This window comes from Hyla sarda, chromosome 6 (assembly GCF_029499605.1).
Source record: "Hyla sarda isolate aHylSar1 chromosome 6, aHylSar1.hap1, whole genome shotgun sequence".
Classification (NCBI taxonomy): domain Eukaryota; kingdom Metazoa; phylum Chordata; class Amphibia; order Anura; family Hylidae; genus Hyla; species Hyla sarda.
Genome location: NC_079194.1, coordinates 280,752,252 through 280,769,529, shown reverse-complemented (window position 1 = coordinate 280,769,529; position 17,278 = coordinate 280,752,252). Strand labels below are relative to the sequence as shown.

Sequence of the window (17,278 nt, the reverse complement as noted above, 5' to 3'; positions counted from 1 at the left end):
TTTTTTTTTTTTTTTTTTTTTTAATGCTGGTTTACTATTGATGGGGTGGTTCATGTTCCCTTGTTCCCATTTGAAGCAAATGATTGTGCATGACTAGATCTTCTGCACGATTTTTGGTACATGCAAAGTCATCCCTCATAAAATGGCATTTTTCTGCCCTTTTTCTGCATGAATACAAGCTGCTCGCTCTTAACTTTACAGAACTTGTTGTAGTCCACCACCTTTACAAGAACTATTTTAGGTAGAATAACTTGCAAGGTCATGTTTCCCCCCCCCCCCCCCCCCCCCCCCTATGTTTGCCTGATTCTCACAAGCCAAACAGTAGTAATTCCTTTTTTTGTGTCTTTTTAAATATTGTTGTTGTAGGAGCCGATGATGTCTTACTGCTTGCAAGAAGGACCGATCTACGAAGGATCTCCTTGGACATGCCAGACTTTACTGACATTGTTCTCCAGATCGATGATATAAGACATGCCATTGCTATCGACTATGACCCTGTGGAAGGATACATCTATTGGACTGATGATGAGGTTAAAGCAATTCGTCGTGCTTATCTGGATGGTTCTGGGGCGCAGACATTGGTAACGACTGAGGTGCAGCATCCAGATGGAATAGCAGTAGACTGGATTGCCCGAAACCTTTACTGGACAGACACTGGCACTGACCGTATTGAAGTAACTCGCCTTAATGGAACATCCAGGAAAATCTTATTGTCTGAAAACTTGGATGAACCACGGGCCATTGTATTAAATCCACTGACTGGGTAAGCGAAATTTGTTTTTTGCTTTTTAGCTACATGCCTATAATGACCCCAAATGTTATGAGCTGGTAAGGTAGATTGCAGGGAAAAGAAGAAAACAAATTCTTGTTTTCAGTATAAGTAACAAGAACATTAAATATTGTGTAGGTCCCTTCGTACTGTCAAAGCTGTTCTCAACATTCAAGGCATGAACTTTTTTTTTTCTTCTGTGATATGACCAAGACTTTAGCAGCAGATCCTTTAAATTCTGCAAGTTGTGAGGTGGATCCTTTGGGTATCTGACTTCTTTTTGCAGCATATCCCACATATTCTCAATTGGAAGTTCTGGCGAGGAAGGGGGTGCTTAGAGACCAATTCTCTTTGGGAATATTGTTGCCTTGATGAGCTTAAAGGGGTACTCCACTGCTCAGCGTTTGGAACGCTGGAGCCGATGCCAGGAGCTCGTGACGTCATACCCCCGACCCCTCATGTTGTCACGCCCCTCCCGTAGACTTTCATTGGGAGGGTGGGTTGTGATGTCATGGGGGGGTGGGGCTATGACGTCACGAGGCTCCAGCGTTCAGAACAGTTTATTCCAAACTTTAACTAGATCTGCAGAAGTGTTTAGGTAGCTATAGCCAAAGTTTTCCAGTAGAACATTGCCCAGAGCGCACACGGCCTTTGCCTTCTTCCCATAGTGTAACCCTGTGTCATTTTGTTTCTGAGGTAAGTGAGGCACATGCACCTGGCCAGTCTGTCTATCAGAACTAGACTATGGAGCAAAGAGGCACTTTCAGTGGCAGATAATTTTCTGACCACTTTCTTTTGGCAGCATTCTTTTTCAACAGTCTAAAGTAGCTTTTGTCATTAGATATTTCTTGTTTTCAACTCAGTGGTTTTAATGTTATTGCTGCTCAGTGTATAAGTTTTTTATTTCGGGTAGGGTCACATGTAACTGATCTGCAGCGTATTTTATGCTGCAGATCCGTCGATGACCAACCCAAGAGTGAGCCCCTTCCTGTGTCCGCCCGTAACTGCAATCTGCTGCTACGAGCACGCACATCTGCACGACTGTAGTAAACTGCGCATGCGCAGTTTTTACTCAGACTTCGCGGCTGCTCCTCTGCTCCATGAGCTAGACAGAGTGGCTGCGATGTCCCAGGGTAAACTACGAACGCACGTGCAGTTTACTACAGTCATGCAGGTGTGTGTGTGTGTGTGTGTGTGTGTGTGTGTGTGTGTGTGTGTGCGCGCTTGTAGCAGCGGATTGCTGCCAGGAGTGGGCACAGGCAGGTGTCTCAATCTAGGGTTGGTTATGGGCGGATCCTCAGCATAAAATACGCTGAGGATCAATTACGTTCAACCCTAACTATATTGTATATTCATTCATTCATTCTTTGAATAACTGACTTATAGTAACATTCTTTATTTTTTCTGTAGTTACATGTACTGGACAGATTGGGGACAGAGGCCAAAGATTGAGTCTGCTTATTTAGATGGATCGGAGAGGACTGTTCTTGTCAATTCATCCTTGGGTTGGCCTAATGGATTGGCTCTGGATCTTCAAGAGGGCAAACTCTACTGGGGGGATGCAAAGACGGACAAAATAGAGGTAGGTAAATTGTCCCTGTTTTTATCAGATGCAGATGTTTTATATTAGTTTCACAAGACCTTTTCCTGTCTGTGTGTAGCTCTAAATGATGTACACCCGTTTTTTATTTTATTATTTAATTTTTTTATTTATTTTTTTGCACAAGCGCTATTTTGTAAATTTTTTTTCTTTTTTACGCAGCTCATGGGACTTTCCCAAAAATTGTGCAGGGCTTATGTGTAGGGATGTTTCACTATAATTTTGCAGCTAATATCCATGGTAGCTCGTGGCTGGCATAGATTTTATTCTGTGGAGCACAGATGGCCACAGGGGTGAAAAATTTATTAAAGGGAAGGTGTCATCATAGTTTTTTAGCTCTATGGGTGCTGCAAGAGATAGTGAAGTACAGGGCTTGACTACCTCCAGCTGCACCCATAGACTATGAATGGAGCAATGGTGCACAAGTGTGACCACCTCTCTGCGCTGATGGGAGTTTCGGGACCATGTTCTTGAGACTGCGAATGGTTCCAGCAGTTGGACCTTCCGCCATCATAAAACTGTTTTTTGAAAAACCTGAGATCTTGCATTTTTTTCTGGTCATTTAGCCTAATAAGCAGACACTGTTTTCTAGAGAACTCCTTAGCAGTCTCCTCCTAAGGCAGAATTATAAAGTTGACATCAGTATATAGCGAAGACGGAATCCGACCATTCACAGTAGGTAAAAATCCACCTTTCTACACAGGTCACATTCCCTCCGCAATTTATTTTGGAGAACTTTAGCTAAAGACTTGCGTCTAAAATACTGTTCTGTAATAAATCTACTCCAGAATTTATTTTATTTTTTTTTTACCCCCGATCTAGTGACATTTGGGTTCCTTGGGCGTACTGTTGCTTAATGGTTAGAAAATCTGGAAATGTTGCTCCAGGAAGTCTGTGTAACCTCAGCCTTTGCTAATATTGAAAGTGTTTTAATAATGAAGTAACCTTTCCATATCCACATTAATAATGCATGCGTCTTGGCAAAAGAATCACATTCTGTATCCTCAATAATACTGTACTATGTGATTATGTTCACTATATTATGCTTGTGATTAGAGTTTAAGCAATATTTAGGAATGTGAGTTTTACAGTGATTATTCCCAATATTCCTGACAAATACTAATAAAAGTAGTGTTTTTTTTATTAAATAGAATCGGTTGCATTAAAAATGCTCTTATCGTATATTGAGCAGGTTTGTGGGAAAATGTTCCATAGTTCATCACTATGTATGTAAATCTTTTCTTGGAATAAGTAGTCAAGTTGGCTGGCTGAGCCAGTGACTGACAACACTTTTCACTAAGGCCGCCCACTTGACTCCTTGGATTAGAATGAGCAAACGTTTACATGAATGAATGACAAGTTATACTGATAAAGCTATATATGAATCTGCTCTGGTCTATGAAATGTAGTCCAACCTGCTGGCAACATGTCAATGTGACAGGTTCCCTTTAAAAGCAAACGTGAGAGGTGATTTTATTCTGCACTCAGGGAACGGAGAAAGAGGCCGAGCTGTAATATATAGGTTTACATGACTGGGAGCAGCATCTGAATAAAAAAAAGAAAACACTATACAGATAACATAGTTAATGTCCTCTCCTTATGCCAAATCTGATTTGTTGTCCTATCTAAAGCATCATATAATAAAGCCAAGATAGAGCAGTAGCTTTAGGGTATGTTCACACTGCAGAATTTTTGCACATAATTCTGCATGAATTTATAGCACATTGAATTCAATGGAATTTCTTCCCATTGAAGTGTATTGGCTATAAATTCATGCAGAAATTCTGGGGTGTGAACATAGCCTTATAGCACCCTTGTCCCATTTCAGGATGTCTGGTAGTATGAAGATGTAGCTGTGCACACTTTTGCTGGTTGTTGGTAATGGAGCTGCTGACTAGATGGATGCCATTTACCATTCAGACATGTAGATTTTTATGTATGGTCCTTACTGGTTTGCCTTTTGGATTTTAAAGGGTAACTCTCATTAAAACTATTTTTGCTATTGCACTCCTTATGGTAAATAAAAAAGATTTCTAATATAATTTGTGTAAAAAAAATAAAAAATAAAAAAATTTCTATGTTTTATTTGTGTTTAAAAAAGCTCAAGAGCACATTTTCCTCCATCTCATACACAGACTTAGGACCGAAGTCCAAACACAGGAAGTGCAGCCCGGAGTGCTGAGAGGGGGTGTCCAACCAACAGCATATCATATGGCAGTTAAGTGTGAGAGGAGCTATGATTGGATGAGCCTGGAGCCCCCCCCCCCCCCCAGCACTCCAGGCAGCACTTCCTGTGTTTGGGCTTCGGTCCTAAGTCTGTAGAAGATGGGGGAAATGTGCTCTTCAGCTTTTTTTTTTTTAAGCACAAATCAAACATAGAAAACATATTTATTTTTTTTTTTATTTATTTATTTATTTATTTTTTTTTAACTATATTAGAAATATTTTTTTTTATTTGCCATAAGGAATGCAATAGCAAAAATTTTTTTTAATGAGTTACCATTTAAACGCTGGGCAGCAGAGTACCCCATTAATGCTCTTTAGTATAACATAAGAAGACATTTAAAGTATACTTGTCCATATAAAACTTTCAACGTTTCCTAGTGAGTTGGGGTCTAAGTTAGGGCTGCAAGATTTGGGGGGGGGGGGGGGGAAATGTCATATTGCGATTTATGGAGGCAAATATTGCCATCTAAAACAGATGGAGAATCCCCCATTTCATGTCTATTCTCCCCATGTTATGTTCATCAGTCTTAATTTTGGTGCTGAGGTTTGGGGGGTAACATAAAAAAAAAGATGCTTCCCTAGGTCCGGTTATCTATAGGTCCGCAGATCCTGCTCAAAGAAGAATTGGATCTGCGGCAGAGCAACGGGAAACTGGGGCTAGGGAAGCATCTGTAAGTTTTCAGACCCAGATGTATCAGTATAGTAAGTGGGGAGAGAACTGCTGGTCCCATAGACTTCTGTTTAGAGTCCGTTCTGGTCATCTCACCAATAATATAAATAAATAATATTTAACATAAATGTCTGCCATATCAAGTTTTTTTTTTTTTTTTTTTTTTTTTTTACAATGGAAGGTACACCTTTTAAATTTCAGCATTTCTCCTCGACATAAATCTAAGAAAACTTTTGTGCAGCTTGAGATTTCCGGCAGGATTCTCAGAATCTGTGCAGGTCTGGAAGGAAAATCTGCTGCTATGTGTAAAATTTCACATGTAGAAACCAGCAGTTACATTTTCCCATCTGCAGAGTTAAGCTGAAACACAAAGAGCTCAGTCACTGCACTCGCAGCCTATGGAGCCATTTGGCAACACTTGTCAAAGGTTTGCGTGACAGCAGCCTATAGGCTTTTTTTCTTTTCTTTTTTTTTTTTTTTTTTTTTTTTTTCTTCCTGTAAATTTGGCACCCTGTGGCAACATTGTTCCCGGCCTCTAAATGTCTCGCTTGTCTCTTTGGCAGGCACTTGGGGAGGGTAAATGAGTCCGCTTCTTCAACATATGGTTTTACACTTTGTGAGTGAAGATTTATAGATGTGTACGTTAATAGGCTGAGATTCATGGTCCCTGAAATACTGTGCGAGAACAACTCACGTCGCGATGAGAAGAGATATCACGTTTGTGCTTTGAGGTTCTTTTAATGGACGCACTGTAGATTAGTAGGGATTACAAGAGTCAAGCAGAGAGGGAAGCGGAGAGCTTGCTACAAGCACGCGCGGGGCATCCCTGCTTTATTGTGTTATAGGTTATTATCCCATATGCAGGGAACACCACAATCCATCTCCTAGAACTTGTTCTCCGGAGGCTAGGTGTCTCTATTGAAGAGCCCAGGCCTACCCTGTCATGCTAGCATAGCTGTATTTGTGTGTCATTTAAACCTTTTAAGTCATGCAAGGCTGTAGACAGGACTTAACAGTGACACTGGTCAGCACACGTACTGTACAATAACTTGCTGTATACATCTTTACATTTTAAACTTTCTGTTCTGCCTTATTTGCACTGACCCACATACAGTGAACCATCTACAGAATAGCCCCTTGCATGGGATTCTGTGAGGTCTGCTCGGTTTGCAACGGACTACAGAGTTAATGGTAATTTCAAAATTGTATCCTGCCACCGCACCAACCATGCACTTAAAGCACACCTGTCAGATCCCACAAATATATATATATATATATATATATATATATATATATATATATATATATATATATATATATATTATATAATATGCCTCTATTGCCTATTTTTATAATAAAAATCCCTCTTTTCATTAGCTCGCAGTGTTAGAAATCCTCTCAGGGGAATGGGTAGTGTCCCTCCCTTGTGGTGGTGGGAGGTGATTGGTGTGTCTGCTCATGTAGCCTTGTCCATGACTCATGGACAAGCCTAATGCTGCTGCAGGACTGGTAAGTGTCCCAGTGGGTATAAAGACTCCTAGTACTGGGAATTTGAGGGGCAATTTTTTTATTATTAAATAAATATATAAAGAATTTAAACAACCATATTACAAAAGGTCTTTTAATTTTCATCAGTAACAACATATAAAAAGTTTTTGGATCTGACAGTGCCCATTTACAAGCATATCATTTTTTCTTTTCTTTTTTTCTGTATTGTATTCTAGTAGTTGGGATTTTAGATTATGGGCTCCTTTTTTTTTTTATTTTTTTAAATACAGATGCATTTAGTGTAGATTCGGTCTGTGGTAATCTGCAAAGCTCCCCCTAGTGGCAATTGCAGGCCGACAGTATGTTGGGCTTTATATCTATCTAGGTGGGGCAATTAGACTGAGCTGTGCAAGCTATAAAGATATGTTTTGAAACAAAGGGGGTTTGAGGTTTAGGAAATTAAACAGCAGAAAAATAAATAAATAAATATAAAAACATATTACTGTTAAATGCCGTAAGCAAATTTAAAAAGATTCTTGAGATCTGATCTCCAATAATTGACAAAAATCTAAGGGGCTAAGACCTCCCATAGGCTTGCATTGAGGGGGCGGAGTGACATCACACAGGGGCGGAGCCGTGACGTCACGATACACCTGCCCTGTGATCGTGAATCAGCAGACCCGAAGCGATATTGGCTCCTGAGGCTGATGATAGCGGGGTGCTGCATGAAAGATTGCACTGTCCCCAGTGTCGGGACCCCCACGATCAGGCATCTTATCCCCCATCCTTTGGCTAGGGAATAAGATGTTTTAGGGCTGGAGTACCCCTTTTAATAGCAACAGTTACAATTTTTCCTTTTTTTAAATTGGAGTGATTCACAATTTATGAACTTGGACCTGAGGAAGGAGGGAGCCCCACCGAAACGCGTTGTCCTATGGATGACTGCTTTTTATGAAATTAATAAAAAGTTGTACACTGTGTCACCCCGCCGCCGGTGTAGCGCTCAAAGTGCCGTAACTTTTGCCTGCTGGAAGAAACTGGGTACCCCAGCCAGGATCCCCATCTCCCACATCTATATTCCTGAGATCACAATTTACTTTGGTATATAATCTTGCCACCAACTTATTGTGAATGGTGGTTGTTATACTTTTGGCCATTGAAAGAGGAGGAAAAACATGAGCAGTCAAGCAGCGATTCACTCTCATACGGGTTTCTTTATTCACTTGTCTTGTCACTAATCCTTTAGTGATCAAGTGTAAACCATTTTATCCCTATCAAAGCTGATCACCTAGACCTCATCCTGCGCACTCTGCCCACTCGTGCAGTGACATTTTGGGAGTGTTCCCTACTTTGCTATGCGGTTACTTATACCACCATGAAATAGAAGTAATAATGAAGTTTTAACTTCACACACAAGAGTAATATAAAAAGAGTTTTCTGCCAGGTCTAATGGCTGATTATGATGTGTTAGAAGATGTGAGTGTTCACATTGGGCTTTTTACAAGGAGATTATAGTGACTTAGTGTGTGTGCGTGCTGAACATCCTGCTCTGTTTCACAATTATGGACTCGAGAATAATTTCTTCCATATGAATCTATAATCAATGACTACTGATATGCTATTTGGTGTTAACCCCTTTTTTAGTCTACTCCAGGCATAGACAACCTTCGGCACTGCAGATGTTTTGGGCTAAATCTCCCATGATACTCTTACAGCCAAAATACTGCCAAAGCATCATGGGAGATGTAGTCCAAAACATCTGCGGTGCCGAAGGTTGCCTATGCCTGGTCTACTCTGACCCTGCCTTATAAAGGGTATCACTAGATACAGGAGTATGGCCACGGCAATCTTGGATCATCAGCACATGCGCAGTAGGAGTGAATGCAGAGCGGAGGGGATAGTATGAATATGTATGAGCAGGCCGAGCGCTGAATGAACAGCGCTGACGTCACAATGCCAGTGGCCGCCATTGTAAATCCGCCTATGCCACTGGCTGCTCATTTGCATAATCACAATTGGGGAGGAAGACCGCAACGGATCCGGGCATGGTAGGCATCGTTTTAATCAGCGTCATCCGTACTACCAGCCATTACCACTGGTTAGTGTGTGTGACTCTGACAGTTTTCCTTTAACAGTGATACTTAGAAGGTTAACACATCTAGTTAATCCATTATGACTGACTGTTAATTGTGCTAAGTCTGTGTTACTATTAGGTTAGGTTATCCAGAAATCAATATGGCGATCAGTTGTTAGTAAGGATTACTTTAACCGATGTGGAGGGAATATTAGCCCAACGTGTTTTGCTGTACCTCATGCAGCTTCATCAGGGGGTAGAGTGTAGAGAAGTGTAGACCTTTTTTTTTTATTTATATACATGCATGTGTTCCAAATAAATCAGTAATAAAACTTAAATTTTACCCATTGAGTTGGGGTCCTGACACCATCTTGGGCCAGACCAAGTAGGGTTAGTACCTTTCTTGGTACGCTTTTTAAATGGTTTTTAATTGTATTGCACATGTGTTAGTTTATATTTTTGTGATTCAATGTCAGACTATATGACTCTCAGGAAAGTATCTTTTCTATATGTATTTTTTTTTTTTTTATACCTAATAAAGTTGTGACCTTATTTGGAAATTATCCAGTTGTGCTGCGGTTTGTTTCATACTTTACATTACTTTTCTTATCTGTTCATATGGGCATATGATATGCATCGAGAAAAAAATATATATTTTGTTGGCTGAAGTGTCATAATTTTGTTAAAGTGGTTATTCAAGATTTAAAGAACATGGATATTTTCTTCCGGGAACACAGCTACTCTTGTCTTCAGGTTGTGTGTGGTATTGCAGTTTAAGTCCTTTTAGGGTACATTCCCACACGGTGTATTTGCTGCTGCGTATTTTATTTTCCCTGTTGAAGTCAATGGGTAGGAAAATACACAGCACCAAATACGCAGCATAATACACCATGTGGGAATGCACCCTTAAAGTGAATGGAGCAAAGTTGTAATACCACACACAACCTGAGGACAGATGAGGTGCAGTTTTTGGATGAAAGTAGAAAAAGTACCACATCTGATCCTACATAACCCCTTCTTGTGAAAGCACATTGCATATGGATTTCTATTTACATTATCTTTAATAAAAGTTTTATAAATGTTTGCAGCTTATTCACTTCAGCTGTAAGCAGTCACCTCCTAAATTTGCTTTAAAGTGTACCGGTCATTAGCAAAAACGTATCCAATGTAGAAAATAACATTATATTTGCTGTCCCTGTCTGTCTCTATGAGGAGACCAAATACAGGAAGTGTGGGAAGGACAAGCAGGGCTCTGTGCAGGCTCATGGCATGTCAGTCAGGAGCGTGACACAGGTCCTCGGTGCACGGAGCCCTGCTTGTCGTCCGGTGCACGGAGCCCTGCTTGTCGTCCGGTGCACGGAGCCCTGCTTGTCGTCCGGTGCACGGAGCCCTGCTTGTCGTCCGGTGCACGGAGCCCTGCTTGTCGTCCGGTGCACGGAGCCCTGCTTGTCGTCCGGTGCACGGAGCCCTGCTTGTCGTCCCACACTTTCTGTATTTGGTTTCCTCACAGAGGCACACATACAATAGCTGCAGGGCCAAAAATATACAATATTTATTTTTTTTTTATTTTTTTAACCAATGTATTACATATATACAAATATCAGTATTATCTACATTATATAAAAAGCCAGGTACAATGACAGGTACACTTTAACATAAGAACACTGTTGTCTGAGATCCCTGCCAAGAGACTGTCAAGGGAAGTTTGCATCAGCTGCTCATTTTTCCTGCAGAGGCCTCTACAGGGTAAACATTGTATTACATATGAGAGTTGCCACTTGTTAGCAGCTCTCCTTTATAGCTCATAGAGAATTATATTAAACCTATGACCCTTTTATGATGTCCATATACCCAGTATGGCACATGGAAATAGGTTGTTGATAATGGACTTTTTTTAATTTTTATTTTTTTATTAAGTCTAAAGCTATGTTTGTTTTTAACATATTTGACACACATATATATGTATATATACATTATTATTATTATTTTTTTTTTTTACAAATCAGATATGTTTTATATATTTGCTTTGACACATACGAAAATATATACTGCGTGACCGCCTTTCAGCAGCCTCACATTAACAAACTGGAAAGTAACTCCTAATTATTTTTTTATTTTATTTTTTTGCGGAGTAGCTCCTCACTGTGGGAAAATCTAGGTTTTCTTAATCCAGAAACAGACATTGCTTTTACTGTGCAATAAAAAGCATAATAGAGCTTCAGCTAGAACTCATTAACGCCCCCTCTTCACTGCCATCTGTACTCTTTACTTGCACAAGTGGCTTTCACTTCAACTCAAATCTGACAAGTACTTTCTTCCTCTATTCAGGAGTGCCCTTCAAAGGAAACTCCATTTAAATGGTTTTCTCTGTTTTTCAACCTCTTTTCTCTGTAGTTGACCTGCCTCAAACCATTTCTTCTGATGGTAAGAGTTTAAATCGTGCACCCTCCTCCTGGACACCTTTTTAGCCGTGTGCAAGGACTGTCATAACATGCAGACATCTTGGGCTTTGAGGACCTGACATTTACTTTTCACTTACTGCTAATTAGAAATAGTCAGTCAGTAAATGGCTTTTCTTTCCTTTCGCCTAAGTGTACTGGAGGAATGGTGGTATGCTACCAAACATTGTATGGACTTCAAAATAAAGGTTTCGCTTCACTGTGTTCCTCCCTCCCTCTTCTCAGTGTTGCGTTGGTAGCTGACTTAATTGACCATATTTACGAAAAACACGAGATTTACAGTGCCTTGCAAAAGTATGCACTCCCCCCTTTTTGGTACATTACAGCCCTAAGTTTAATGTTTTGTTAATCTGACTTTTATGTGATGGATCAGAACAAAATAGTCAGTTGGTGAAGTGAAATGAGAAAAATATATAAATAAAACTCTTTTTTTTTTAGAAATAGAAAACAGAAAATTGGCATGTGCGTATGTATTCACCCACTTTGTTAGGAAGCCCATAAAAAGCTCTGGTGCAACTAATTACCTTCGAAAGTCACATAATTAGAAAAATGATCGGTCATCACATATATACACACCTTTTTTGAAAGGCCCCAGAGGCTGCAACACCTAAGCAAGAGGCATCAGTAACCAAACACTGCCATGAAGACCAAGGAACGCTCCAAACAAGTTGGGTACAATGTTAAGTTAGTCAGGGTTAGGTTATTTGAAAAAAATTATAAAAAAAATTAAAAATCCAAATCTTTGATACCCAGGAGCACCATCAAATCTATCATAACCAAATGGAAAAAACATGGCACAACAGCAAACCTGCTAAAAGACTGCCGCCCACCAAAACTCACGGACCGGGCAAGGAGGGCATTACTCAGAGAGGCAGCACAGAGACCTAAGGTAACCCTGGAACAGCTGCAGAGCTCCACAGAAGAGACTAGAGTATCTGTACATAGGACGACAATAAGCCATAAGAGTTGGGCTTTATGGCAGAGTGGCCAGAAGAAAGCCATTACTTTCAGCTAAAAACAAAATGGCACGTATTGAGTTTGCGAAAAGGTGTGTGGGAGACTCCCAAAATGTATGGAGGAAGGTGCTCTGGTCTGATGAGACTAAAATAAAGGCAGGGGTTGGTTTATCGTGATGGGAGCAGTAAGCTGGGAGGATTATAAAATTTTACAAGATCGAGTGGTACTCTTTAAAAAACTTTCCATAGATCAATAGTATGAGCGAATATATGAAACTTTGTAAATTATCTTATTAGAGAAAACTTCTTCTTCTTTCTCCTATCAACAAACTTCTTCCCTCACTCCTCTCATGTGAGACTGTATTACACTCTAAAAATCAGCTCAACTTTGTCCAGTGTCTACAGAACAAGCAATAAAGGTCTATGTAGGGGGCATACGGAACTCCTCCCACCAGCTCTGGGAGAACTGCAAACTACAGATAAAACCTGCAGAGCAGATATCTACGGAAAAATACCATATAAAAGTTATTTAATGGCCAGAAATGGTGCTGCTCCTCATGTACACACAGGCAGATTATCCTGAAAAGTCACCTGAAATGACAGGTACGATTTATCCAGGAAAACTGCCGTTGTCTTGCCATAGTTGCACCAAACCTGCCGTGTGTGTGTGTGTGTGTGTGGTATTACAGCTCTTCTTTATTCACCTAAATAGAATAGAGTAGCAATACCACACACAACCTGAGGATGAAAACTGTGTCTGGAAGAAATCAGCTATGTATTTCTAATTCTAGATAACTCCTTTCTGGTGGAGGCCTGTTGCCATTTATGGAAGAGGGTGGAGCTTTTTCTGGAGGAACTTTGGAGTGATTGTGATATAGTCTATAAAGTTTGCCGCCTCTTTGCAACTCAAATGCTAAACTATGTGTAAAGTAACCATCCCTTGCTAGAGCAGTGTTTCCCAACCAGTGTGCCTCCAGCTGTTGGAAAGCTACAAATCCCAGCATGCTCATCCCGAAGGCTGTACGGGCATGCTGGGAGTTGTAGTTTTGCCACAGCTGGAGGCACACTGATTAGAACAGTGTTTCCCAAAGTGTCAAAGTCAGATTCTCTGCCTATAGATGAGTATTTTCTTCTTGTAAACAGAAAGAAGGTTGCTAAAATATATATATATGCGCATATGCATGCTCCTTTTTATGGTATTTTTGTTACAATTTGCTTTTTCAAGCAAAGCGAGAACGAATAACAGCACATTCGCTGCTCGATAACATGCGTGGACTAAAGGTTGAGCAACACCCTTTGATGCTAATATGGCACAACCTGCTTTGCTTGAGAACATCTGGAATTGGTTAGTATTTCTGTTTTCCTTTTAGCCCTGGGTAAATTTTTGGACTTCACATACCAGCATGCCTCCTCTCCTGACAGCCCAAGACCCCATGAGAGAGGCTGGAGCACTAAAATTCTGTCAAGGGAGGAATTGGCTTTATGGGTTTTTTCCGCAGTAAGGGTCTTTATTAATGCCATAGAAATAGTTAAAATCACTTGGGCTTGTTTTTTTTATTTCTCAATCTTCAAATGCCAGTTGGAGAAAAAGCTAATTTTTCCACCTAAAGTCTGTAGAAAGTCTGCAAAGAGGAGGGATTGGTCTGTATTTAAAATGCGTTGAGTGGGTTATCCAGTGGCTACATGGCAATACTGATGTGACTGAGATGAGGTGCCCCAATGTTGTTTTGTTTTCTTAAAGGGGTACTCCACCCCTAGACATCTTAGCCCCTATCCAATTGATAAGATGTCTGATCGCGGGGGTCCGTCTGCTGGGACCCACGTGATCTCCGGGCCGGCATCCCAGCGTTATGAACTTATGTTAAGTAGGCTGAATTTGTGCGTTTGTGACTCCATGCCCCCTCCATTCATGTCTATAGGAGGGGTGTTATGCCAGGGTTCTGGCCCAGAGATCGTGGGATAGAAGTAAGATGTCTAGGGGAGGAGTACCCCTTTAAAGCTGAGTCCTGCGGCTGTCATATGCTTGCTAAATCAAGCCCACGTAGTGTCTAAGGCTTTGTTCACACTGGGCATTTAATTGGCAGAAATTGAAGTAAATGGGCACAGTCCCTCAAACTTTTTATGTGTCGTACATCTTGTCAAAACATCAACCTTTTTTAAAATACTTCATTAAAATAAAAGTGTCAAATTTTAAATAACTTTTTTTATAGAAATCATGGCTTATAAAAGACCACTAGGGGTCCCAATACCATTCAGAACATAACCCTGTCTGGCTGCAGCATCACCTTTGTCCAAGCTGAAGTACAGGCTGGGACAAAGTCCAGGAAGTGAGGGTGGGACTAGCACTCCTCTGTTCTCACTTCTGTCTTATCAGACTGCTGTCTGAAAAGAGGCAGGAAGTGAATGCATGGTGAGTGAGGACGGGCTAAGTGCTTGAATTAGGCATGGAAATCTTTGGCAGTTTCTAACAGAACGTGCTACATAGAGCTTTAATATTATATAAAATTAGGCATAGTTCCCATGCTACAGCTTATGCTTGCACACAATACTACTCCCATAACAATATTTGATGTGATCACAAAGGAGTTAATTCAGAAAATCAATTCTGCCAATGCCTTCAGTGCTGCTTTGCCTATTGCCTATTTTCCACGAGGCAGGGTTCTTCTTTTCTCAGAGCTTTCGATCTCTTGGTTTCAGTAAGATACGCATGCGTGATTGAATGGGATCCATTTTACTGTAGTATTTTGACATGAAACATGTTAAGAAACAAGAAATACTTGGAAATGCAGCTTAGATGACTTTAGGAAGATCAAATAACTAGCTTCCCCACCTATTTGGTTCCAGTAGCGCTGTTGACCTGAGACATATCTGCTTGAAATAAAGGCAAGGCACAGGATGTTTAACAAACAAATGTGGTGGTTCAGGTTCACACCCTTTGTACCATACTGTGCAGTCTCTTCCCAACCTACCATGGTCCATATGCTAAAGAGCGAGGCTTCTGTTCCTATAGTACACTGCTCAAAAAAAAATAAAGGAAACACTAAGATAACACATCCTAGATCTGAATGAATGAACTAATCGTATGAAATACTTTCGTCTTTACATAGTTGAATGCGCTGACAACAAAATCACACACACATTATCAATGGAAATCAAATTTTTCAACCCATGGAGGTCTGGATATGGAGTCACACTCAAAATCAAAGTGGAAAACCACACTACAGACTGATCCAACTTTGATGTATTATCCTTAAAACAAGTCCAAATAATGCTCAGTAGTGTGTGGCCTCCACGTGCCCATATGTCCTCCTTACAACGCCTGGGCATGCTCCTGATGAGGTGGCGGATGGTCTCCTGGGGGATGTCCTCCCAGACCTGGACTAAAGCATCCGCCAACTCCTGGACAGTCTGTGGTGCAACGTGGCATTGGTGGATGGAGCAGGACATGATGTCCCAGATGTGCTCAATCGGATTCAGGTCTGGAACGGGCGGCCAGTCCATAGCATTAATGCCTTCCTCCTGCAGGAACTTCTGACACACTCCAGCCACATGAGGTCTAGCATTGTCTTGCATTAGGAGGAACCCAGGGCCAACCGCACCAGCATATGGTCTCACAAGGGGTCTTAGGATCTCATCTCGGTACCTAATGGCAGTCAGGCTACCTCTGGCAAGCACATGGAGAGCTGTGCGGCCCCCAAAGAAATGCCACCCCACACCATTACTGACCCACTGCCAAACCTGTCATGCTGGAGGATGTTGTAGGCAGCAGAATGTTCTCCACGGTGTCTCCAAACTCTGTTGCGTGCTCAGTGTGAACCGGCTTTCATCTGTGAAGAGCACAGGGCACCAGTGGGGAATTTGCCAAATGTCCTGCACGGTGTTGGGATGTAAGCACAACCCCCACCTTTGGAGGCCTCATGAAGTCTGTTTCTGACCGTTTGAGTGGACACATGCACATTTAATGCCTGCTGGAGGTAATTTTCAGGGCTCTGGCAGTGCTCATCCTTGCACGAAGGTGTAGGTAGCAGTCCTGCTGCTGGGTTGTTGCCCTCTTCCGGCCTCCTCCACGTCGCCTGATGTACTGGCCTATCTCCTGGTAGCGTCTCCATGCTCTGGACACTACGCTGACAGACACAGCAAACCTTCTTGCCACAGCTTGAATTGATGTGCAATCCTGGATGAGCTGCACTACCTGAGCCACTTGTGTAGGTTGTAGACTCAGTCTCATGCTACCACTAGAGTGAAAGCACTGCCAGCATTCAAAAGTGACCAAAACATCAGCCAGGAAGCATAGGAACTGAGAAGGGGTCTGTGGTCACCTGCAGAACCACTCCTTTTATTGGGTGGGGTCTTGCTAATTGACAATCAATTTCACATGCTGTTGTGCAAATGGAACAGACAACAGGTGGAAATTATAGGCAATCAGTGTTGCTTCTTGAATGGACAGTGTGATTTCACAGAAGTGTCGCAGTTACATTGTGTTAAGTGTTCCCTTTATTTTTTTGAGCAGTGTATATTGCTCTAAATGTGTAGTTCACTGGCAAGCATTCACAGCCCATGGATGGGTCAAGGGTCACATTCCATCCTTTTTATATTCATCTGCTGGAAGTGGAGTCAAGGAATTGGATGCATTCAGAGTATTTCTAAACCATTTTATCACTGTCCTGTGCCATCCAGCGTGTGATCTGTCCCACATATGGGATGCATCGTGCAACACATTTCTAAGCAGCTGTGTCAGCTGCCTCTGACCGCAACATTAATGTATGACAAGACAGAATCCAATCCTAGTTTGGCTCCAATTATGTAAATGAGCCACAGACAAAACCACCCTCTCCCCACGTGACACTCGTCCCCTCCGAGATCCCCTGTGTATCTGAATGCTCTTGTGGATTGTGGGATCTATCAGGCCTGACATGTGGTTCATGCATCTCCAAAAGTTGTTCTTCTCACATTGTTATTGCAGCTCTGTCATTCATCAATAAAGCCTTTAAAGAGTAGCTCCCCCCATCCCTTTTTTTTTTTTTTTTTATAAATAT

The 17,278-nt window shown here is 41.3% G+C and overlaps 1 protein-coding gene across 5 annotated transcripts in view; it reads left to right on the top strand.

Moving 5' to 3' along the window:
* Positions 1 to 17,278, top strand: part of LOC130277129 (low-density lipoprotein receptor-related protein 5-like) — a 154,610-nt gene that overhangs the window by 78,034 nt on the left and 59,298 nt on the right. For all 5 annotated transcript variants that reach the window (XM_056527495.1, XM_056527496.1, XM_056527497.1 and 2 more), the window contains 2 exons: positions 367 to 763; positions 2,180 to 2,351. In XM_056527495.1, the coding sequence (XP_056383470.1) occupies positions 367 to 763; positions 2,180 to 2,351 (569 nt within the window). The remainder of the gene's footprint in view (positions 1 to 366; positions 764 to 2,179; positions 2,352 to 17,278) is intronic.